This window comes from Suricata suricatta, chromosome 7 (genome assembly GCF_006229205.1).
Source record: "Suricata suricatta isolate VVHF042 chromosome 7, meerkat_22Aug2017_6uvM2_HiC, whole genome shotgun sequence".
Taxonomy (NCBI): domain Eukaryota; kingdom Metazoa; phylum Chordata; class Mammalia; order Carnivora; family Herpestidae; genus Suricata; species Suricata suricatta.
In genome coordinates, this window is record NC_043706.1 from 39023637 (window position 1) to 39045296 (window position 21660).

A 21660-nucleotide genomic window follows, 5' to 3' on the forward strand; every position below is an offset into this window, starting at 1 on the left:
GCCGCCCTTCCCGCCGCGCGGGCCGCCAGGCGGCCCGCGGGCCACCACCCGGGGCACGCTTACCGAAGTCCCGGATCCCCTCCTCCGGGGCCTCCTGGGTGAAAATCCAGGGGGGGTTGGTGGCGTAGAGGGAGGTGCTGGGGGGGTTGGCGTGCTTCTTGCCGAAGAGTTTGCTGAAGGTGCCCTGCACCGTCTGGTTCTTTTTCATGCTGCCTCGGGCCCCGCGGCACCGGGAAGGACCTTCCCTCCCCCTCGGCCTGCCCTGTCCCGGACCGAACTCTGCACCGTCTCCCCCAGGGGCCTCTACCAGGCCATGTCCGCCGCTGGGCTCCTGGCCCCGCGCACCGGCGACAGGTGCTGCGGGCGCCGCCGCTCGCCTGGAAATGCGAGCTACCTGGACAGGTAAGAGGCTGCGGCTGAGACCCGGCCCCGCCCCGCCGCCGCTGCAACTCCCCCGGCCGCATTCCTGCCTGCCTCCTTCCACAACAGGCCATTGTTGGCACGGCCCGGTGGGCTGGGGACCTCGCCCGGCCCACGCCCAGCCTGGAAGACGAGCCACCGGCCTCCCTCAGGTCCCCTCCTGGCCCTCCTCCTCCTTGGGCAAGGGAGGAGGCTGGAAAGTTTCTTGTTGCTAAAGAGATTCATGACCAGGTATTGACCTGTGGGTGCCCAAGGCTGGGGAAATGGCTGGCCAAAGCTAGCAGGTTGCAGGGTCCCACAGGGTCTCCAAAATGTGGGCTGTGAGCCTTCAATGGATGTAAGGAAGCGCCCATCGGGGGAAAAAAAATTAAAGAGGGAAAAGCAATGAAAGGGTATCCCTATCTGATGACAAAGGTGGAAAATATTTACAGTGTCCCAGCTCCAAAGAGAACTGTCAGAAGACTAAATCTTGGCATTTTTTTTGTGTACATCAGATTCTTTTTGGTGGGCGCCCGGGTGGCTCAGTCGGTTGAGTGTCTGACTCTTGATCTCTGCTCAATCCTAGGGTCTTGCATGATCTCTGCATGATCCTAGGGTCTTGAGTTCGAATCCTGCCTAGGGGCTGGGGAGGGGGGCTCTGGGGGACTCTGCCCTGATAGGGCAGATTCTCTCTCTCTCTCTCTGGCCCTTCCCCAACTTTCAAATGCTCACCTGAGAAGGCGCATAGTCTCTCTCTCTCAAAATAAATGAATCTTTTAAAATTATTTTTTTCTTTTCTATGAAGTTAAGTGACTATAATTTTTTAAAACTCAAGGTGAGTTAAGTCAACAGTTTTTAAAAACTCAGGGTGGGGGCGCCTGGGTGGCTCAGTCGGTTAAGCCTCCGACTTCGGCTCAGGTCAGATCTCACGTTCGTGGGTTCGAGCGCCGCGTTGGGCTCTGTGCTGACAGCTAGCTCAGAGCCTGGAGCCTGTTTCCGGTTCTGTGTCTCCTTCTCTCTCTGCCCCTCCCCCTCTCATGCTCTGTCTCTCTATGTATCAAAAATAAATAAAACATTAAAAAAAATTTTTTTAAATAAATAAAAACTCAGGGTGGGTCGAACCTGCTTAGGGTCAGTTCACTCTCCAAGGAGAGAGGGTTGTGGCCGGTTAAGGTGCCGAGAGGACAATCCTGGGGTGGGGGGCGCCCCAGGGAGGGTCCTGGGAGATGCTGAGAGGAGAGGAGAGCCAGGCCCAAGGGGTTAGATTTCCAGGCTTCCTGGCAGCAGGAATGGACAGCTGGGTGGAGCGGACCAGTCACAGACACTCGGCATGTTTTCCCTGAGGTCCCCCGGAAGTTGGAATGGCATGGCTCTTAGTACCAAAAGCGATCCTCCTCAACTTTTCATTCTGAAAAATTTGGAAGACTAGTAAAATGACCACCTGTAAGCCTTTCTCCTGGATTCGCCCACTGTGAACAGGTTGCCGCACTTGTGCGCATGCGCTCTGCGCTCTCTTCCTCTCCACACACCACCTCACACAGCTTTTTTTTTTTTTTACTTCGCTGAAGGTGGACACTTCTGGATATCGCGGCCCACCTCCCCACGCACACCGATACTTCAATATCCACTGCCTAAGAATAAGGACCATCTCCTAAATGACCATGCTACAGTTATCATACTCAAGAATTTAAACATTTCCCAGTTATCCCCCCACAACTGTCGTTTTTATTTCTTTTTTGTCCAATCAACATTCACATATTGCATTTGCTTGTCAGGTGCCTTTAATTTCTGATTTAGTACCATCCCCTCTTTTTGTTTTTCACAATAGTGACTTTTAAAAAAAAGTCCCTTGGGGCACCTGGGTGGCTCAGTCGGTTAAGCCTCCGACTTCGGCTCAGGTCAGATTTCACGTTTGGGGGTTCGAGCCCCGCGTTGGGCTCTGTGCTGACAGCTAGCTCAGAGCCTGGAGCCTGCTTCCGGTTCTGTGTCTCCTTCTCTCTCTGCCCCTCCCCCTCTCATGCTCTGTCTCTCTGTATCAAAAATAAATAAAACATTAAAAAAATAAAAATAAATAAATTAGCAGTTAAAAAAAAAAGTCCCTTTTACTTGCTCCAGGTTAAGGGACAGGATGAGTTGGGCTGTCAGGGCTTGTGGATATGAGGTCACTGGTTTCCCAGCAGGAGGGAAGGGACTGAGGAGCTGATGGGGGGGGGGGGCACGGCGCAGGCAAGAGCATTTTTAGAAACACTTGGGGCACCTGGGTGGCTCAGTCAGTTCAACGTCCAGCTTCGGCTCAGGTCATGATCTCACGGTTCGTGGGTTCAAGCCCCACATCAGGCTCTGTGCTGACAGCTTGGAGCCTGGAGCCTGTCTTCAGATTCTGTGTCTCCCTCTCTCTCTGACCCTCCCCTGCTCATGCTGTCTCTCTCTCTCTCTCAAAAAAAAAATAAATAAAACATTAAAAAAAATTTCTTTAAATGAATGAATCGTGTTCCCAAAATGTTTTTGGTTGGAGACATGCTTGTGGTCAACCCTGTCTCACCCCTGTCCCACCCCAGCCACTACCACAGCACTCCTGGAACCTATTGCTATTCATTCAAGGGGTAGCTGTAGAGTCTCTCCCAGTTGCCTGGGTGTGGGTTGAGGACTTGGGGGTCCATGGGAAAATCAGAGAATAACGGAAGTCCACTTCCTACCGTGGAGGATCTTGAGATCTCAGGAGGGAGATAAGGTTTACGTGATTCAAGGTGGCAGGCCACGATGACTAAGTTCAGAACCGTGATTGGTGTCACTCATACACAGAGCAGGAATTCAGAGGGGAGGAAGTCAGCCTGGGCTGGAGAAGTCCAGGAAGGCTTCTTGGAAGAACTGAGACTTGAGCTGGTCTGTGGAAGATGACAAAGATGTTAACAGAGAAGCAAAGGAGCCATTCTAAGGTATGGACACATATCCATACCATCCATCTCTCCACCCTCCTATCTCCACATCCTGGCCCCTCCCACTGTCTACACAGGGAGGGCACAAGGGAACCCCAGATGCCCCATCATGCCCTGGACATCATCATAACCTCCATTTCACCCTGGATTTCAGGCCCATGATGACGGGGGGGGGGGCGGGGGGACGCTGGTGGGGAGGGCATCTCTGGAAGGCCCGGCTTCAGCAGTGAGCAGGTGCTCTCCCCCAGTTCCACCCTGTCCACCCAGCAGTTTTGGAGACCGAGTGCCCCCAGGCAGGGTCTGGCTGGGCTGGGCGCCCAGCGCTGCTGCTGTGGGGGCCCCCCTCCACTCATAACAACACCTCCACCTGCTCCCCCAGTAAAAGAAACAGCCAAATAACAGGCTCCCCTCCGAACAGTCAAAGCCCAATCCCGTAATTAAATCTTGGCTCAGCAATTACTTAGTAACTTCCAAGAGCTGACTTTACTGGCCTCTTCTGGACCGTGGGGTGGGATTGGGGCCCTGAAGTCGTGGTCTCCCCAGAGATCCAGCTAAGACTTTGTCAGGGCTAGTTTGTGGCTTTTTTTCCTACATCCAACAGCGCCAAGCACTCCTGGCTGGGAGAATGCACTCTGGGTGGGGGAAGGGCAGGCTGAGAGGTCCTGAGGTCCCCTGCACCCCCACCCAGGTCTCTGCAGCTGGCTCTCCAGGGGCAAAGGTCAGTGCTCCCAACTCCCCACATGCTACTAAGCTACAGGGCATCTTGTCCAGCCTCTGGGTCTAAGGTGGAGATACCTTATGCCACACAAGCTCCTGAAACGGTTTCCTTCCGCCCACAAGGGTTCCAATCCTCCCCCCCACCCACACGACCTTGGCATTCCTCTAGGCTGGGAGGGTCCCAGGAGATGAGGTCAGGCTAAGATGAGGTCCCGCTGGTGTGGACTCCCACATCCTGAGAAGCAGCTCAAAGAAAGTCACTAGCTGGTGCCCAAGAGTGTGGAGTTCCCAGTCCAGCCCTGGGTAGGGTGTGGTGAGTTTCAGGATGCTGGAGAGAGACTCGTTTCCCTTTGTAACCGTGGGCTCCACTGATAGGACCATGACCTAGTGGGAAGGGTCCTTGATGGGGAATAGGTTTGCATCCTGACTCGGCTGTTTAGCAAGGGTGTGACCATGGCCAAGCTAGCGCCTTTCTGAGTCTCGGTTTGTTCATCTTAAAACAGGGGCTATTAATGTAAGGTTATTATGAGATTCAACAAGATAGTGGGTTAAGGTATCTGAGAGTCTGACTCATGCTTAGCACCTACATGCTTCTGCCCCTGTTCCCTATCCTGACTTTGGGCACAGAGAAGCTAAACAGAGACCGAAAAGACAGAACAGAGGCCCTGACAGGCTGGGAGAGGGCTGTGACAATTCGACACAAGAACCTCAAGAAGGAAAATTCCACCAGGGCCCAGGAGACAGGGTGGGGCAGGTATCTGCAAGGTCACCTTGAAGACCAGGCAAAAACCATCCCATTGTCTGAAATAGTGTGTGTGTGTGTTTAAAAAAAAGGTTGCTAAGTACAAAAAGCAAAACACAAGATTCCATGTAGATTGTGACTATAGATATATGACGTGTATTAGTAAATGGCCAGGGATTGGACGGGAACAGAGTCATGGAGAGGATTTGGTTGGAATGCCAGGACTGCATGTGGGGTTTTTTACTTTCTAGTAATGTGGTCTGCTGGTAGGTCATTTGTTTTACCTGAAAACCCCATAGAAAAGAAGAACATCATTTAACATGGAATGCATTTTCTTTTAAGGAGTACAAGGGGGACAACCTGGAGATGCTGATTCGAGAGCCACTTCCGCCCCCTGGGAGACCAGGGAGCTCTCCTGAGCCTCAGTCTTTCCATCTGTAAAATGGAAGGGTGAGATCCAGTATTCAGGTGTGGTTTTGCCTCTGGTTAACATGCCCGATGGCTGGCAGAGTGGCGGCAGAACACCAAATAAAGCTGTGTGGGACCTCCTGTGTGAGGAGGTTACCTTGGCTCTGAGGAAAAGAGGAGAAACGGGATGCAGTAAAAGCATTTCCTGGGTACCACTGTCTCCCCTGCACCAGTCCAGACCCAAGGGAATCAGCATCGCTTCCCCCCCCCCCCCCCCCCCCTTCTCACACGCTCTGGAGACCAGCCCTTGAGCTGGGACTTTGCACCTGAGTTCATTTCTCTGCGAGTCCTCCTGGGTCTGGCTTATCTCCCACTCTCCCTGAGGTTCTGGAAGGAACAGCAGTCATGTCTACCATCCACTAAGCGTCTCTTCTATGTCAGGCACAGAGATGAGTAGATTCCACTCATTAACCCACTATGATCATCAGCCCCACAAGGAATGCGGCAATAGCCTCATTTTAGAGATGGGGAAAAGGAGAGTTTAAGGGATGATTACTCGTGGTCTATGACCATTCCATTCTGTTCTGAGGAATATGCCCCAAAGAAACCACCTAGGTCCATAGAGGGCCGTGGATGTGATATCATTGCAGTGTTGTTTGTGGGGATAGGGGGTTGGAGGTCCCTGACGGGGGGTCCTGGGGGGAGAAGAGGCATAAAATGTAGGGGAAACAGCCCCTGGACATAGTGATGGGGAGCAAGGAACCTGATGCGGGTACAGCAACATGGCTGGATCAGTAGGGAGCCATCCAAGTAAACAGAATGAGATCTAAAACACACAATGCTACTTATGTAAATGAAAACTACTTGCACACAAACAACAATGTATACATATTTTGCAAGAACAGATGAACCAGAAGATGCTCATTAAGTACATTGAATGGTTGCCTCTGGCTGGGATGGGTGGGGAATGTAGTTGGAGGCTGGAGATAAAGGGGCGGGGGATTAATGCGAGAGAGGAGGCCTTCATAGACCAATGAGGAGAATGCACCATGAACAAGGTGCATGAATAACTCAGTTGTCTGCACTTTAAGTCCAACAAAGGGAAAACAAGTAAGGATCAGAGAAGTTAAGTAATTGGTCCAAATCACACAGTAGGTAAGAAGGAGTGGGAAGAAGGTCCAGATAACCAGGCTTCCTTAGAGCAAGATGGTAGGGGGACACTTCAGCAGCAGGGGGGCAGGAGGGGAGGCTGTGTGTGTGACAAGATGTGTGCTCGTTGAGTTTCCTGGGCTGCAGGTCAGCCCTGAACCTCACCAGCTCTCCCATCCTTCCCAAATGCCACTGAGGAGTACAAGTCAGTCTTTACCCTCCGGGAACTTTGATGACGTACAAATGAACTCATGCTTGGCAGAGAAGTCAGAGAAAGGGGGGCCTCCGGGAGGCAAGGCTAGATCAGTGTGGTCGAGTTTAGAAACAACATTAACAAGGTAACTCCAAGCACCTACCTTCCCAGCAGGCACTGCTCTGAGCTCACGTGGTGCACACGAGCCTTGTAGGTGAGTTCTATGCCCATCCCCACTTTGCAGATTAGGAATTGAGGGACCCACAGGTTAAGTGATTCCGGAAATCACACAGCTGAGAAGAGGCAGTGGTGGGATTTGAACCCAGGCAGAGCGGGTCCAGAGGCAGTGAGCTTAATCATTCCGTGATTTGCAAAAGAAATACAACAGCTCTGGTTTGACTGGCCAGGCCTTCCTAAATGTCTCTGTAGCCATGCTTCCTCTTGAGGTTCCCAGTCTGGGCTGGGGACACGCCAGGCAGGACCCAGTCCTATGATCAGTCGCAGAGGAGGGGTCCCTATCTGAAGTTCTCAGGATCAGATTCAACTCCCCTTCCTTCAAATGTCCAAGATGGAGACACCCCATGTCCTCAAGTGCACGTTTGGAAACTGAGGCTCACAGAGGCGATGGGACTTGTTTCAGTCACGGGGCAACCAGCCCAGCACTGCCCCCTTCTGGCGGAGACAAGGTGTAGCGTGTGCTAAGTTCCGGGACCCTGATCCGCCAAGTCCCTGCCCGCCCCCCAGTCTCCCTCCTGACAGCTTCTGGGCTGGGAGCCAAGCCACTTTCCCCAGAGCCAGCAGGGCTGGCCACGCCACCCAGAATGCCACGTTCCCACCTTCTCTTCCTCTCTCAGGCAAGATATCATCGCCCCAAAGCCTTGGCGGTCCCTGAGCAGAGCCTCCGAGAGGGCCAGCTCTGGTTACCACTCCCCTTTCTCCCTCTTCCCAGCCAGTCTCCCCTTCTGAGCCCTCCCACCGGCTCAGAAATTAGGGGTCATTACCATCAGGGTGTGAGATCTGAGCACAGTGCTAAGTCACCAACGCCCCAACTCTCGATCTGCCATGCAGCCCCAAAGTCCACCCCGTAACCAACAGTCAGCACTGACACAGTACCAGGAAGGAAACGAGGTTCTGGGCCCAGCCCAAGCCAATGTGGCAGAGGACAGGAAGTCACGGGCTTGTTCTATTTCCCTCCGGCTGGTCCTCCTCTGACCCCAGAGAGAAGCTCAGGTCCCTCCCACAGGTGGGATTTCAGACACATTCCTGGAAAGTGCTGCTAACTCTGGTGCTGGGGTGGGAGTTGGTTTTTGAAGATGAGGGCCAGATGGCCTGTTCAGCCACCTACCCATGAATCACTCTGTGCCAGGCACTGACCTGACTGCTTTACTCATCCCTATTAGATAGAGAGCTGTAGTCAACCCATTTTACAGGTAGACAAATGGAACTGCAGAGAAGTCAATTACTTGCCCAGGGTCATACAACTAAAATGGTAGAGCGAGATTCAAGCTCAAGGAGTCTGACTCTTGGGGCACCTGGGTGGCTCAGTCAGTTAAGCATCTGACTTCAGTTCAGGTCATGATCTCCTGGTTCGTGAGTTTGAGCCCTGCATCTGGCTCTGTGCTTACAGCTCGGAGCCTGGAGGCCTAGAACCTGGAGCCTACTTCCCATTCTGTCTCTCCAGCTCTTTCTACCCCTCACCTGCTCACACACACACACACACACACACACACACACACACACGCACACACTTTTTCTCTCTCTCAAGGATGAGTAAACATTAAAAAAATTATATAAATATGTATATGTATGTAGATATATATGAGGAGTCTGACATTTGGGCTAGCTACCCCATCTGTATAGCACAACCACCCCCCCAATCTAGCCTTTTTTTTTGAGAGAGAGGGCTCAAGTGAGAGAGAGCCAGAGGGAGAGAGAGAAGCAGGGCTCTTGTTCACCCGAAGCGGGGCTTGAACTCAGCCAAAGGGGGGGCAGAGGCACACCTGACGTGGACTTGAACTCATAAACCGTGAGATTATGACCTAAGCTGAAGTCAGATGCTTAATGACTGAGCCATGCAGACACCCCAATCTAGCCATTTACAGAGCACCTATCTATCTATTCACCCACAGCCACCTGTCTATGGAACAGCATATGCAAAGGCTCAGAGGGAAAAGCACAGGGCATGTTTAAGAAATTAGCTACTGCATAGAGTGAGGGAAAAGACAGCAAGAGATGAGGCAAGAAAGGGGAGCAGGGCTCCCATCAGGGGGTCTGCCCATCCGCCTGCCCATCCACCATCTGTCTACCTGCCGATACTCATCCCCCCGCACCTCTTTCCCATTCCTCTGTCTGTCCTTGCATCCGTGCATCCGTGCATGCATCCATCCCTTTCTCCCTCCCTCACTCCCTCCATCATTTCGGTAATTTGGCAGACAGAGAGAGAGAAAGAGAGAGAGAGGGAGGGAGAGAGAATGGAGAGCTGGCTGGGTATGTTTCCTCCTTGCCAGTAATTTCTTATGACACGTGGGGCGCCTCGAGGGAACATTAGGACTTCTAGAGGTACCTGAATAACTAGGATAATTTTCTCCTCCATCTACTTACCTCATTACCCACAGTTCACAGGCCCTGGGAGGTTGTGGGAAGAGGGAATTGCAGAGTGGATGAGTGCCAAGGTTAAAAGACCCTTCCGGGGCACCTGGGTGGCTCAGTTGGTTAGGCATCCAACTTCGGCTCAGGTCATGATCTCACAGTTCGTGGGTTCAAGCTCCATGTCGGGCTCTGTGCTGACAGCTCAGAGCCAGGAGCCTGTTTTCGAATTCTGTGTCTCCCTCTCTCTCTGACCCTCCCCTGCTCACGCTGTCTCTCTCTCTCTCAAAAAATAAATAAAATATTTACAAAAAAAAAAAAAACACCCTTCCAGGCCTTGAGACTTCAGCCCCCAGCCCTGCCCTAGTGTTTCCTTAGGAAAACAATGAATTAGGCTCTCAAAGGGGCGTCACAATGGGCACTCCCAGTACCTCCTGACAGTCCCTGGGAGACTCTGGAGCCCCTGACCACCAGAAGTTCCATCTCACCAACAAGAAGGACCCTGGTCAAGCATGGCCCAGGTAGGATGACCTCACAGGGCTGCATCAAGGCAGCCCAAGGTCACAAGAAGTCTGATTGACAGGAAAGAGTATGAAGGCCCCAGCCTGGCCCACCCATGTGGCTGGGAGCTGGGGGCCTCTTAGAAAACACTCAGGTGCCAGTGCCGCTGTGGAGCCCCTGTTGTCCCCCGGGGGAGGGGGCAGGAAGCAGGCCACTATCCCCCTCCTCCCGTTCCTCTGCCCCTTCGCTTCCTGCTTCCCGGAGACATTTCCTGGACTGCCAGTGGACGCTTCCTCATCTCCTAGGTGACCCTGTGACAAGTAACAGTGACAGCTAAAGATTCCTGAGTACTCATGGGGTGTAGGCAGTTTATGTAGAATGTCTCATTAAATCCTCATGGTAATCCTATGAGATAGAATTTTTTTTAAGAATTTGGTATAATGTTTCACACGGTAAGCTTTTTGTTTCGTTTTTTTTTTAACTTTTTTTTTTTTAACATTTACTTATTTTTGAGAGACAGGGAGAGAGAGAGACAGATCATGAGCAGGGGAGGGGCAGAGAGAGACAGACACACAGAATTCGAAGCAGGCTCCAGTTTCTGAGCTACCAGCACAGAGCCCGACGCGGGGCTCGAAACCAAGAACTGTGGGATCATGACCTGCACCAAAGTCAGACGCTCAACCAACTGAGCCACCCAGGCGCCCCAAGCTTTTTGTTTTTTAATGTTTATTTATTTAGTTTTGAGAAAGAAAGAGAAAGAGAGACCAGCGGTGGGGCAGAGAGAGAGGGGGACAGAATCCCAAGCAGGCCCTATGCACCTGAGAGCCCAACGTGGGGGTTGAACTCAAACCATGAGATCCTGACCTGAACCCAAACCAAGAGACAGACCCTTAAATGACTAAGCCACCCAGGCACCCCTGTCACCATGAGTAGGTTCTTTAGGTGTTCCCACTAGATAGGTGGGAAAACTGAGGTACAGAGTAATATGAATTACTGAAAGGTCAGGCAGTTGGTGTGAATGGTGGAGCTGGGATTTGAACTCCAAGCCCTTAAGCTACACAGCCTCATGAGGAAGCTAAGGCACATGCCTGGCCTCCATCTGCTCCCCTCCCAGCCCCTCTGACCCACCGCACACCAACATGCTCTCATAAACGTCCAGATGAGAATGTTCGAAACCTACAGGGAACTGCTGGATGAGTCTGATAATAATTACTATTTGCATTGTGCCTTCAAAGTTCCCACACTCTCGCACCCCCCACGACACGCTGGTGAGGCAAATAGCCTTATTATCCTCATTTTGCAGGCGAGGCAACTAGGCAAAGAGGTTCCGAGACTTGCCCAAGGTTGTCGGACCTGTAGGGCAGAGGGAGGCCCTGAGCTCAGACCTTCACACTCCAAAGCCCTGGCACATTCCACTGTACCCGGGGCCCTGGGAGGCTTAACCAGGGGCCGTTTGCATTTTAGCAGGGCACAAGGCCTTCCCCCCAGAGAGAGAGGTGTGAGTGGCCAAATGTCTGGCTCGGGCTAGACTAGCGTGTGGGCCTGAAGTATTGGAAAGGACAGTGACTTCCCAGGCCCGTAGAAATACCACATGTGAGATCTTGCTGCCTCCTCAGAGAGCCCCACTCTTGAGTCACCCTCATCCCCTTTTCTAAGTCCTGGCAGAAGGGACAGACACTATGCCTGTGGGGTTAAGGGGTCATAGAGGGTCTATTCGGGATCCTCCTTTTGTCTCTAGCTGGAAACCCAAGTAAAAATAGGGTAGTGGAATTTGGAAGGGAGGGAAGGGGCTGGTGAGAACTTGCCCTCAGGTTTCCTTGCTCCATGGACAGGGAGGCTTAAGTGAAGGCTGCAGAAGGCAGGGAAGGAGTTAGGGGTCTTCCCCGAAGTTCTAGAGCTCGGCCTTGGCACTGAGGACATTGTGTGCTGGTAATTCTTTTTTTTTTTTTGGTTGTTTTTTAATTTATTTTAAGAGACAGAGAGAGACAGTGCGAGCAGGGGAGGGTCAGAGAGAGAGGGAGATACAGAATCTGAAGCAGGTTCCAGGCTCTGAGCCGTCAGCAAGGAGCCCAGCGAGGGTCTCGAACACACAAACTGTGAGATCATGACCTGAGCCGAAGTCGGGGGCTCAGCCGACCAAGCCACCCAGGAGCCCTGTGGTAATTCTTAATTAAGGGACTGTCCTGGCCCCGTAGGATGGTCTGCAACATCCCTGGGCTCCACCCCTGGCCGCCAGTAGCACCCCCATTGTGACAGCCAAAAATGTCTCCAGGCATTGCCAAATGTTCGCTGGGGAGAAAAACACCCCCATTGTGAACCACTTCTCCATAGCATCCCCTCAGCCCCCTGCACTTGACAGGAGGAGCCGCAGGAGGAGATGGTTAAATGAAACAGATGTTAACCTGGAAAGTATGTGTTCAGGCCCCACCCTCCCCCCAGAGCTGGCTGTGCTGGGCCCAGGCCGCAGGTGATGGGGTGCTCTCAGCCCTCTGAGGTTAGTCACCTGGAGCCCAGCCGGCCCGTGGAAGGGGCAGGGCAAGCTGTGCTGCCTGGGCCTCCTCCTCCCCGCCCTTGCTCTGAGTCTCCTCTTCCTCCTCCCTTTTCTCTTCTTCCTCCTCCGGGGGACTGGACGGTCCCTCTGCCCTAGCTTCTGGGAGAGCCTCATCCCTGGATGTGCTCAAGGCCCTCCCAGAACCCCCGTGCGGTGGACATGGGCTGCATCCTGGAGGATAGGGTGTGGCCCTTGGGGTCAGCCAGCCTGAGTTCAGTCCTGGCCTGGTTCATTACCAGCCACCCGACCCCCTAAACTTGTGATGAACATCCTTACTGCAGTTTTCTCAACTACAAATAGGATGAATAATGACACTTTCCTTCAAGGGTAATAATGTGAGGATCAGAAGGGAGAATCCATGTCAAGAGTTTGGTGCTGTGCTTGGAGTCCGTGATGAAGAATGATCCTTGATTACCGCCATCCTAGCTCACTTCCTGTGTGGTCCCCCTGCTCCTAACCCCATGGCTGGGCCTCAAAGGCTCTGGGAAAACTGTCCCACACGGTTCGGGTTCGCCCTTTTCTCCAGCTTGGCTGTGTGCCAGCACTGGGTGAAGGCCCCGGGGCACAAAGGTGAATAGGATGTGGTCTTGAACACTGGGAGAGTTTTACTGGCTGTTGAAACATTAGCAGGAGCCAGGAAGGACCAGGATTTGGGACTAGCATGAGGCCAGCACAGCACCCAAGGGCAGCCAGCAGGATGTAAAAAGAGGCATTCAGTGCACTTCCTCAAAATGTGCACTTGCCTCCCCCTAGGCCCAGCCTAGCAAAGGACCACACCCCAACAGGAATGCCTGAAGGCACAGAGGAGGGTGAAGCAAGGGTGGGTACTGCAGCACCGGAGGCTTCCTGGAGGAGGTGTCAAGAGGGCTGATGGCTTGGAGGATAGGAAGAATTTTGAAATGCAAAGCAGAGGGCACACACATTCCTGGGTAGGAACCTATAGCAGCAAAGCCGGCTTGGGAAGAGAGCTCTGGGCAGGTTTGAGTTGGGCAAGGGGTTTGTAAATTACACACAGAAGGATGTACATTGTCTCTGGGGTACTAGGGATTTCTTCTGGAAGGTGGCCTGGGTTCAACTTCCAAGAGCTCTGTACTGAGGGCTCCCTCTCAGTTCTGGTTCCCTGTGTGTGTGTGTGGGGAGCCTGGAGGGCAGCGAGACTGGGCAGAGTGGAAGTGGGTTCCCCTCCCAGCTGTAGCCTGGAGGAGTGGGACAGAGCCAGCCTGACACACAGACATCTGGTCCTTTGCACAGTGCTGCTGTGACTGTGAAGGTCGAGAGTAAAATGGGCATCCGGTACCTGGGAGATGGTGTCAAGGTCAAACCAGTCAGGGGGCAGTCATGGAGAGTGGCAGCAGGAGAGTAAACAAAGGTCCCTACAGTGGGATCTGTGTGGCACTGAGGGGCCTCCTGGAGGGGTGACCTCCATGCCTGGTCAGCCAAGATTGGTGATTATGAAAAGCTGGCATTGTCACTTTGTAACAATGAGAGATGTTCTAAAGTAGAATGGGCTGGCGGGTTGGAAAAATCCCTTACCAGAATCTAGTTCAATTGAAGCGGTCTTTATTGAGGGCTCACTAAATGCCTTCGTCTGGAGGGAAACAAGGAATAGGATTTTGGGGGCCATTATGTCAAGGGTAAGGTTGACAGAGTGCGCCCCTGAAGATGCTCTGGGCCAAAAGGGAAGGAGAATCTCCTTGATGGGTGGGAGGGAGGGAGGGCCTGCCTGGCTAGGGAATCCACCCCGGAGCAAAGGCATGGAGGTCCTGAAGGTCAAGGTCCCAGCAGAGGTGATGGGCGGAAGGTCTGGCTCGAGCACAAGGTGAGGGGAGCCCTGTCCTTAAAGTTCTTGCTTTCCAGGCTAGGGGGCCTTGAGATTTCTTTCCTTTCCTTTTCTTTTCTTTTTTTTTTTTTTTTAAATGTTTTTATGTTTTTTTATTTAGTTTTGAGAGACAGAAAGAGACAGCACAGGCAGGGGAGGGTCAGAGAGAGAGGGAAACACAGAATCTGAAGCAGCCTCCAGGCTCTGAGCTAGCTGTCAGCCCAGAGCCTGAAGCAGGGCTTGAACCCATAAACTGTGAGATCATGACCTGAGCTAAAGCTGGACGCTTTACTGACTGAGCCACCCAGGCACCCCTTGAGGTTTCTTTTCTAGGCAGAAGAAAACAAGAGATGCTTTGAGAAGAGCTATCTGATCTGGCCATTGATATGGCCAGGTTCAGGTTCAGGTTCAGATTCAGGTTCATTGGGTGGGAGTGTGAAGCACAGGCTGGGAGACAGGAGGACAGGAGGGCTTGGTGGAAAGCTGAGTAACCCTGCAGGAGAGAGAAGGAGGCCTGGTGGGACAGTGGCAGAGGAGGGCCAGATGGGTGTGACATGGAGGACACAGACAGGCAGCTGGATGTGGGGGAGGCGTGCGGGGGGTTGAAGTTGAGCCCGGCTCTTAGCCTCTGAGCTGGCAGAGGCCTCTGAGAAGTAGGCTGAGGTTTGCACCAGCACGGGTCAAGTCACGGGGCCTTGAAGGCTGCCCCCTACCTGGAGGTGTCTGGTTCTATGGCCAGCAGAGCTATCTCGGGTGTGGTTCTGGAAGCTTCTGACCACTGGCCCCTTCCTTGTGCTTAGCAGTAGAAGCCCCAGTGTCTGATGCCTCAGTGCTGCCCTTCTCTCCATCCCCACAGGACTCAAAGAAACCCTCAGCACCCAGCCATGAGACGAAGATACCATCAGGCAAAAAGCTGCAGTGTCCACACCTTCCCCTGTCCCAGTCATGGATGCAGGACCGCGAGCAGAGTCTGGCGGCAGCCTACGTACCAGTGGCGGTAGACCCGAAGGGGCAGAGCCTGGACAAGCTCAGGTTCAAGTTCTACACCGCCCAGTACTCCAACTCCCTGAACCCCTTCTACACCCTGCAGAAGCCTACCTGTGGCTATGTGTACCGCAGGGACACCGACCACACCCGCAAGCGCATTGATGTGCCTCCTGCCAACCTGCTCTTGTGGCGCTCCTAGGCCCCTCAGGGTCAGAAGACCCCTCCTGAGCCCTCCCCCCACAATCCTGGGTCCCTGAGGGGAGGGGCTGCTTGCTCCAGGAGGAGGGGACCATGCCTGGGCTGAGACAGATGTTCCGTGCCCAATGGCAAAGGGAGGGCTCTGTTCTTGGCAGCAATTAAAGTCTGTCCTTCCTTTCCTTGGCATCTAAATGGGTGACTGTGGGTGGATAAACTGAGGCCATAGGGGTGTTGTACAGCAGGCTATGTCCAGAGATGCCTGAAGACTTAGAAGGACTTGGTTCTCAGTCGCCCCCCCCCCCCCGCACCAGGAGTGATTTCAACACCCCTCCAGAGCCTCAGCCCCACACAAAGCCCATGCTGGTCACACCCTCCCCATAGTCCAAGCTTGGTCACTCCACCAAAGTCAAGAAAGAGATAAATCGGTTGGCTTGGGTTGGAGCAGCCCCTAGAAAAAGGGCAGTAACGCAGGGTGAAAACAGTCTGTGTGGGTGGGTGGGGGGCTCCTCTCCAGCCCTCATTTTATGTCAACCTGCCTCTTCTGACTTGTGGCTTGTTGGTGGCAGGATGCATTTCCCATCCTGTGTCTTCTCTGGTCCAGAAGGCTGACTCTGGGGTTAGTCAGGCTCATGGGCCGTGTTTCATGGAGATGGGCACTGCAGACAGAGGGCACTTGACCCAAAGCAGTGGCCTCCTGGCCACTGTCGCCCAGGGGCAGATCCGGTGCTATGCTGGGGCCAGTTCAGACGGTCCTGAGGGATCCTCTACTGAAGGCATCTTCTCTCAGCGCCACAGCCAGTGACTTCATGTTGGTAACTGCTGACACCAGCAAACACCCATAGACTAGCGTTTCTTCTTTCCAGAGAGCCTGTTGTTAACTATTTGCCAGCACACCACTAGGCGAATCCAGCTGGTTCCATTTCTAGGCATCACAGCTCATTCTAGCTGGGGTGGGGGGTTCTGTAGGGCATACTTTTGGAGCCTAAGAGTTTGGGGGTGGTGTGGGATGGAGGGATGGGATGTCTGGAGACCCAAGCAAGCAGCCAGTTCACTGGCTAGGCTTCCTTGGACGCCTTTTTTTCTGAAAAGAAGATGATGGAGCACCTGGGTGGTTCAGTCGGTTAAGCATCTGGCTTTGGCTCAGGTCATGATCTCATGGTTTGTGGGTTCAAGCCCCGCACTGGGCTCTGTGCTGACAGCTCAGAGCCTGGAGCCCACCTCGGATTCTGTATCTCCCTCTCTCTCTCTGACCCTCCCCTGCCTGTGCTGTCTCTCTCTGTCTCTCAAAAATAAATAAAAAACATTAAAAAAAAAAAGGAAGATGGTGAGTAGAGAGGAAGGACATGAGCCCTCCTAAAGGTTACCCGATAGGATAGAGTCTAGGTTTTCCTGGGGTTTGTTTGTTTGTTTGTTGTTGGAGGCTCTCTTTCAAAAGTCAGAGGCTTTAGGGGCACCTAGGTGGCTCAGTAGGTTGAACATTTGATTCTTGATTTTGGTTCAGGTCATGATCTCACGTGTTCATGAGTTCAAGCCCTCTGTGGGGTTCTGTGCTGACAGCATGGACCCTGCTGGAATTTTCTCTCTCTTTCTCTCTCTCTGCCCCTCCCCTGCTCTCTCTCAAAATATATTATTTATTTTATGTAAAAAATATTTTTTATTATCAAAATTTATTTATTTATTTATTTATTTAGAGCAGGGGGTGCAGAGAGAGAGAGCGTGCGTGAGCCCCATGCGGGGCTTGAACTCCTGAACACGTGAGATCATAATCTGAGCTGAAATCAAGAGTCAGATGCTTAACCGACTAAGCCACCCAGGTGCACCTACATAAACTTTAAAAAATAAAATAAAATGAAGTCAGAGCCTTTCCTCAATTGCCTGGCGATCCTGGGCTGGAGGCTGGCCATTTGGCCTCTGGACCAGGTCTCTCCTGCCTGGTTGTCAGTGTTTGAGGAGCTGGCATGGGAAGGAGCTGGGGGTCTCTTTCTATGCAGACTTTCCCTTGACTCCCAGTTTCTGGAGTGACCCTTCTGTCTTCTCGAGGCTTTCGAGTCCAAATCTTCAGAGTAACCTCCAGCTGGGGTGGGGGCGGGGGAGGTGCGGAGGGCATCTGGGGAGCTCATTGCTCCTTACGCAGGCTTTCCACCAGTCTTCCCATTTCCGCTCCCCTGTCCTGCACCCCAGCCCGTAGGACACCTTCTGCCCCGTGTCTGAGCCCCCATTGGCATCACGTTTGGCCCATCCTCCACACCCTCCTCTTTCAGAGTGCTTGGGTTTCAACTTCCTGCGCTCTGAGAGTTACCACTAGTCTGTCTGCCCTCTGTGGTCCAAAACTTTATTAGAACCGCTCACCTGTTTTCTTCTTTCTCTTTGTCTCTGTGGATGGGTGGGTTTAAAAAATGATACTGTGGGGCGCCTGGGTGGCTCAGTCAGTTGAGCGTCCGACTTCGACTCAGGTCATGATCTCACAGTTCGTGAGCCCGAGCCCTGTGTGGGGCTCTGTGCTGACAGCTCAGAGCCAGGAGCCTGCTTCGAATGCTGTGTCTCCCTCTCTCTCTGGCTCTCCCCTGCTCACACTCTTTCTCTTTCAAAAATAAACATTAACAAAATTTAAAAAAACAAAAAATGTTATTGCCAGTTTAGCTGAATTTTGAAAAGCAGAGATAAATTCAAGTTTTCAGTCTATGTGTAACAAAAAGTTACCCAGTCATCTAACAAATGCTTGCTGAACACCCGAAGGCTGGGATCCTTAAGCTGCAAAAATGAACTAGAACCATCTCTGCCCTCCCAGACCTGAGAACCTTGCGGGGTGTGATGGGTGTGGGTGTGGGGGCCCAGCATTTCCACTCCCCCAACTAATGCCTTCTCCTCTCCCCTGGAGAATGGTCTCCCCCTTGAGGTTCACCTTGGTAGAGCAGCCTTGATAGAAGCTTCCAGGAACCTGTAAAGAAGCTGGCCCAAGTCCTGCATCGGTGTGAGCGGGATAGTCCCAGGAGGCAAAGACCTGGCGCTTAGAGCTCTCTTCTGTTTCTGTGCAGGTGGAGAGTGGGGGTCGGCAGCCTTGGAGGGGGAGCAGTCGGGCCTGGGATTGCTGCCCCTCGCATCTCTTTCCAGCCCGGCCTCCACCTCTGCACCCCTGCCCCCACGCTCCCTCTCCTCTGAAATGTTCAGCCAGGTAGATCCTTTCTCGCTAGAATGGCGTCTATCCCAGGAGGGATTCCTACAGACGGAGCAGCCTGGGGAAGCCACAAGGCCTCTCTGACGTGTCCACCACATGAGCTGTCCACCCGCTTCCTCCATGCCTTTCTTTTATAGTCACCTCTTCTTGAAAGCCTTGGTGTGGATCCCAACCCTCTTTGACTTGGGCCTCCGTGTCTGGGAGAAGAATGGGGTGCAGGATGAGGGGACAGGCCACAGAAGAGGGAGGAGCTGGGCTCTGGGACGGGAGGCTGGGGGATTCCATTCCCGTCCTGGGCCTGGGCCACATCCAAAAGTATTGAGCTCACCGTCCCTGAAATTTTCCAGGCAGAAGGGCCACAGGGAAAATGCTGGAGTAGGGGACTCTAGGGACCCTCTGGCCCCACCCAGGCCTTCCTCAGAGACTTAAAGGTTTAGGCTAAAACATGGTGAGGAAGTAGAAAACTTCAGGACCACCGCTTTGAATTTCTGTAAACTTCAGAGTGATTTTTCTGTCCCTACTTCCTCTCGAATCATGTGGAAATAATACCACCCCCTGGGCTGTGTGTGGTAAGCCTGGTCCTCAAGCTTAGCATGCTGTCTTGAACACAGTAGATGTTGGATGACAGTTCTATCCTACTTTCGCCTTATTGAATTCTTCCTTTGATCTCGCATGCACGGACTCACTCAATGTTTTATTGCGTTCAAGCCCCTGTCAGCCAAGTGTTACCACCAAAAAGGCACTGAGGAAGGTTTAAAGAGGGGAGTGTTTACAGAGAAGTGGGCACAGTTGAGGGCTGGTGACGTGGCCAGAGAGTGGCCACAGAGGGAAGTCCTTCCTAGTTCTAAGCGTGAGGGGTAAAGGGAGGTGGCTTTGTCACAGCAGCTGAGACAGGGCATTCGTGGGAGCTGTGGCTGAGGGTAGAAGAAGGCACCCAGGGCCCAAACTGTGACCCAGCAGGGAGAGGAGGGAACAAGCACCCAGACTCTTCTCTCTTCCTGCCGGCTGTCTCCTTCCACTGCTGCCCGGTGGATGAACTACCAGAAGCCAGAGGGCAGGGGCCCCGAACGATCCAGGCCACAGGGGTCAGCCTCCCAAGGCGCTCAGGGCACACAGAGGAAGGGGGAGAATGGGGGGGGGGGAGTAGGCAATGGGATAATCAGCACGTGACCATGAGGAATCTGTGGTACTAGGTGCTGGGAGGGTGTGAGAGAGGAGTAACACAGAGGCCTCCACCCCGAGTTCCTGATGACAGGCTGGCAGTAAACAGCTGAGTATAATTTGAGAAATAAATGAACCTTATGTATGTTATTATAGAAGTCTGAACATTGCTGGGGCACCTGGGTGGCTCAGTCAGTTAAGTGTCCAACTTCGGCTCAGGTCATGATCTCCCGGTTTGTGAGTTTGAGCCCCGTGAGTTCGAGCTCCACGTTGGGTTCTGCGCTGACAGCTCAGAGCCTGGAGCCTGCTTCGGATTCTGTGTTTTCTCTGTCTGCCCCTTCCCCGCTCAATGTTCTGTCTCTGTCTCTCAAAAATAAATAAATGTTAAATTAATAAAAAAATGAAGTGTGGACGTAGATGTGGTGACCCCCGTGACTTCCACCTTCTGCTGATCCTGCCTTGGCTCAATCCCCTTCTGAGTGTGGCTGAGATCTGGGACTCGCCGCTAACCCACAGAACGTGACGAAGGTAACAGGATGGTATTTCCTTGGTTAGTTCCCCTATATAAGCTTCCATTTTAGCAGATTGGAGAGAGATTCTCCTAGCTGGCTTGATGAAATAAGCAGCCACACTGAGGAGCCTGTGTAACAAGGAGCTTTGGAAAGTTCTAGAAACTTCAGACAGCCTCTAGTAACCAAGAGTAGCCTCTAGACAATGTCTAGTAGGAAGCCAGGGCTCTCAGTCCTATACCCAGGATATGAATTCTGCCAACACCCTGAATGCAGGGGAAGTATGTGACTTCCCCAGTCAAGCCTCCAGATGTGAACACACCCCAGATGACATCATGATCACAGCCCTTTGGGACCTGGGGCAGAGGACCCTGTGAAAGCCATGCCCAGACTCCTGGCCCAAAGAAACTTGTGATAATAAACATGTAGAGTTTTTTTCTTAATTTTAAAAATGTTTATTTTTGACATACAGAGAGAGACAGTGTGAGCAGGGAAGGGGCAGAGAGAAAGAGAGACACAGAATGTGAAGCAGGCTCCGGGTTCCAAGCTGTCAGCCCAGAGCCCAATGTGGGGCTCAAACCCATGGACCATGAGATCATGACCTGAGCTGAAGTTGGACGCTTAACGACTGAGCCACCCAGGTGCCCCTAAATGTGTAGAGTTTGAAGGCACTGACTCTGGTAGTGTTGAAGCAGCTGAGAAAGCTAATGTTACACATAAGCAAACTATCAGTGTGCCGAGGCAAAAAAAATGAATTCTGCAGAGATTCAGGAAGGTTCATGAAGGAGCATAGGGAGAGTGGGGAGGATGTCAATAGGGAGCGTTGGGAATATGAGCGGCTACCTCATCCTCAACTCCCTCATCCCAAACCCCAAAGCCAAGAGGACTCCAAGGACAAGGATGCCAGCCTGGGCCCTAAGTTTGCTGAAAGAGTGCTCACGGCCCCATATCCAAGCCATGCACCAGGTGGTCCCCAGAGACCACTTGCCCAGGGCGCCCTGCATTCATCTCTTTAGGTAGAGGAGAGGCAAAGCAGTCTTGTTTGGTTTCTTTTTAAAAAATAGCTGTCCTCGGGGTGCCTGGGTGGCTCAGTCAGTTAAGTGTCTGACCTTGGCTCAGGTCAAGGTCTCGTGGTTCATGGACTCGAGCCCAGCGTCTGGCTCTGTGGTGACAGCTCAGAGCCTGGAGCTTGCTTCAGATTCTGTGTCTCCCTCTCTCTCAGCCCCTCCCCCTCCTCTCTCAAAGATATGCATTAAAGAATTAAAAAAAATATAGCTGTCTCCTGTTTTTGTGAGCAATAGGTATTCATTATGAACCATTTAAAAAATACAGACAAGTTTTAAAAAGGAAAGATTGAAATATCACTGGTGATGTCATGACCTGGAATGAACCCTGTTAATTTTGGTTGTTTCCTTTCAGTTACAGGTGTCATGTACACAACAGTGTGGTGTGACAGGGACAGCCCTTGCCCATAGATGGGCCCCTAGGCTTGGTCTAGGAATTTTCCAGAACCAGTAGAAGCAGCTCACCATGTACCTGTGTGGCGGTGTCCTCACACACACACCCCAGGTCACTAGGTACACACTCATTGTCCCCTATCCTCATGCCCCTGGTAGGTGATGGTGTCAG

At 52.6% G+C, this 21660-nt stretch overlaps 2 protein-coding genes and 2 long non-coding RNA genes across 8 annotated transcripts in view; 2 read left to right on the forward strand and 2 right to left on the reverse strand.

Annotated features, from left to right (window-relative positions):
• Nucleotides 1–354, reverse strand: part of C7H6orf132 (chromosome 7 C6orf132 homolog) — a 33522-nt gene extending 33168 nt beyond the window's left edge. The window contains exon 1 of the mRNA XM_029945520.1: nucleotides 64–354. Within this exon, the coding sequence (XP_029801380.1) occupies nucleotides 64–208 (145 nt within the window). The 5' untranslated portion in view covers nucleotides 209–354. The remainder of the gene's footprint in view (nucleotides 1–63) is intronic.
• Nucleotides 1–2253, forward strand: part of LOC115297041 — a 3295-nt gene extending 1042 nt beyond the window's left edge. Inside the window, exons 2-3 of the long non-coding RNA XR_003911230.1 lie at nucleotides 238–402; nucleotides 1968–2253. This is a non-coding gene — a long non-coding RNA (uncharacterized LOC115297041). The remainder of the gene's footprint in view (nucleotides 1–237; nucleotides 403–1967) is intronic.
• Nucleotides 2254–2895: 642 nt separating this feature from the next.
• LOC115296556 lies at nucleotides 2896–13624 on the reverse strand. 2 transcript variants are annotated; one of them, XR_003910926.1, is made up of 3 exons: nucleotides 13480–13624; nucleotides 5155–5229; nucleotides 2896–3284 (listed from the first exon to the last, which is right to left on the reverse strand). It is a non-coding gene; the product is annotated as an uncharacterized LOC115296556 (long non-coding RNA). The 2 variants fall into 2 exon arrangements; XR_003910927.1 differs by lacking the exon at nucleotides 13480–13624 and adding an exon at nucleotides 9562–9611.
• On the forward strand, nucleotides 9550–15372 carry LOC115296555 (uncharacterized protein 114841037). 4 transcript variants are annotated; one of them, XM_029945017.1, is made up of 2 exons: nucleotides 9550–9651; nucleotides 14858–15372. In XM_029945017.1, the coding sequence occupies exons 1-2, from the start codon at nucleotides 9643–9645 to the stop codon at nucleotides 15185–15187; spliced, it is 339 nt and encodes a 112-aa protein (XP_029800877.1). In that variant the 5' UTR covers nucleotides 9550–9642; the 3' UTR covers nucleotides 15188–15372. The 4 variants fall into 4 exon arrangements, with proteins under 4 accessions (XP_029800877.1, XP_029800875.1, XP_029800876.1 ...); XM_029945015.1 differs by lacking the exon at nucleotides 9550–9651 and adding an exon at nucleotides 11956–12125; XM_029945016.1 differs by lacking the exon at nucleotides 9550–9651 and adding an exon at nucleotides 11960–12040.
• Nucleotides 15373–21660: the final 6288 nt, after the last annotated feature.

Bases quoted from the DNA above. Each gene is read 5' to 3' on its own strand.
- LOC115296555 (XM_029945015.1), top strand. From the start codon at position 12,102: ATGGGGTGCTCTCAGCCCTCTGAG. The intron at 12,126-14,857 runs GTTAGTCACCTG...CCATCCCCACAG, and splicing joins GGTGCTCTCAGCCCTCTGAG to GACTCAAAGAAACCCTCAGC.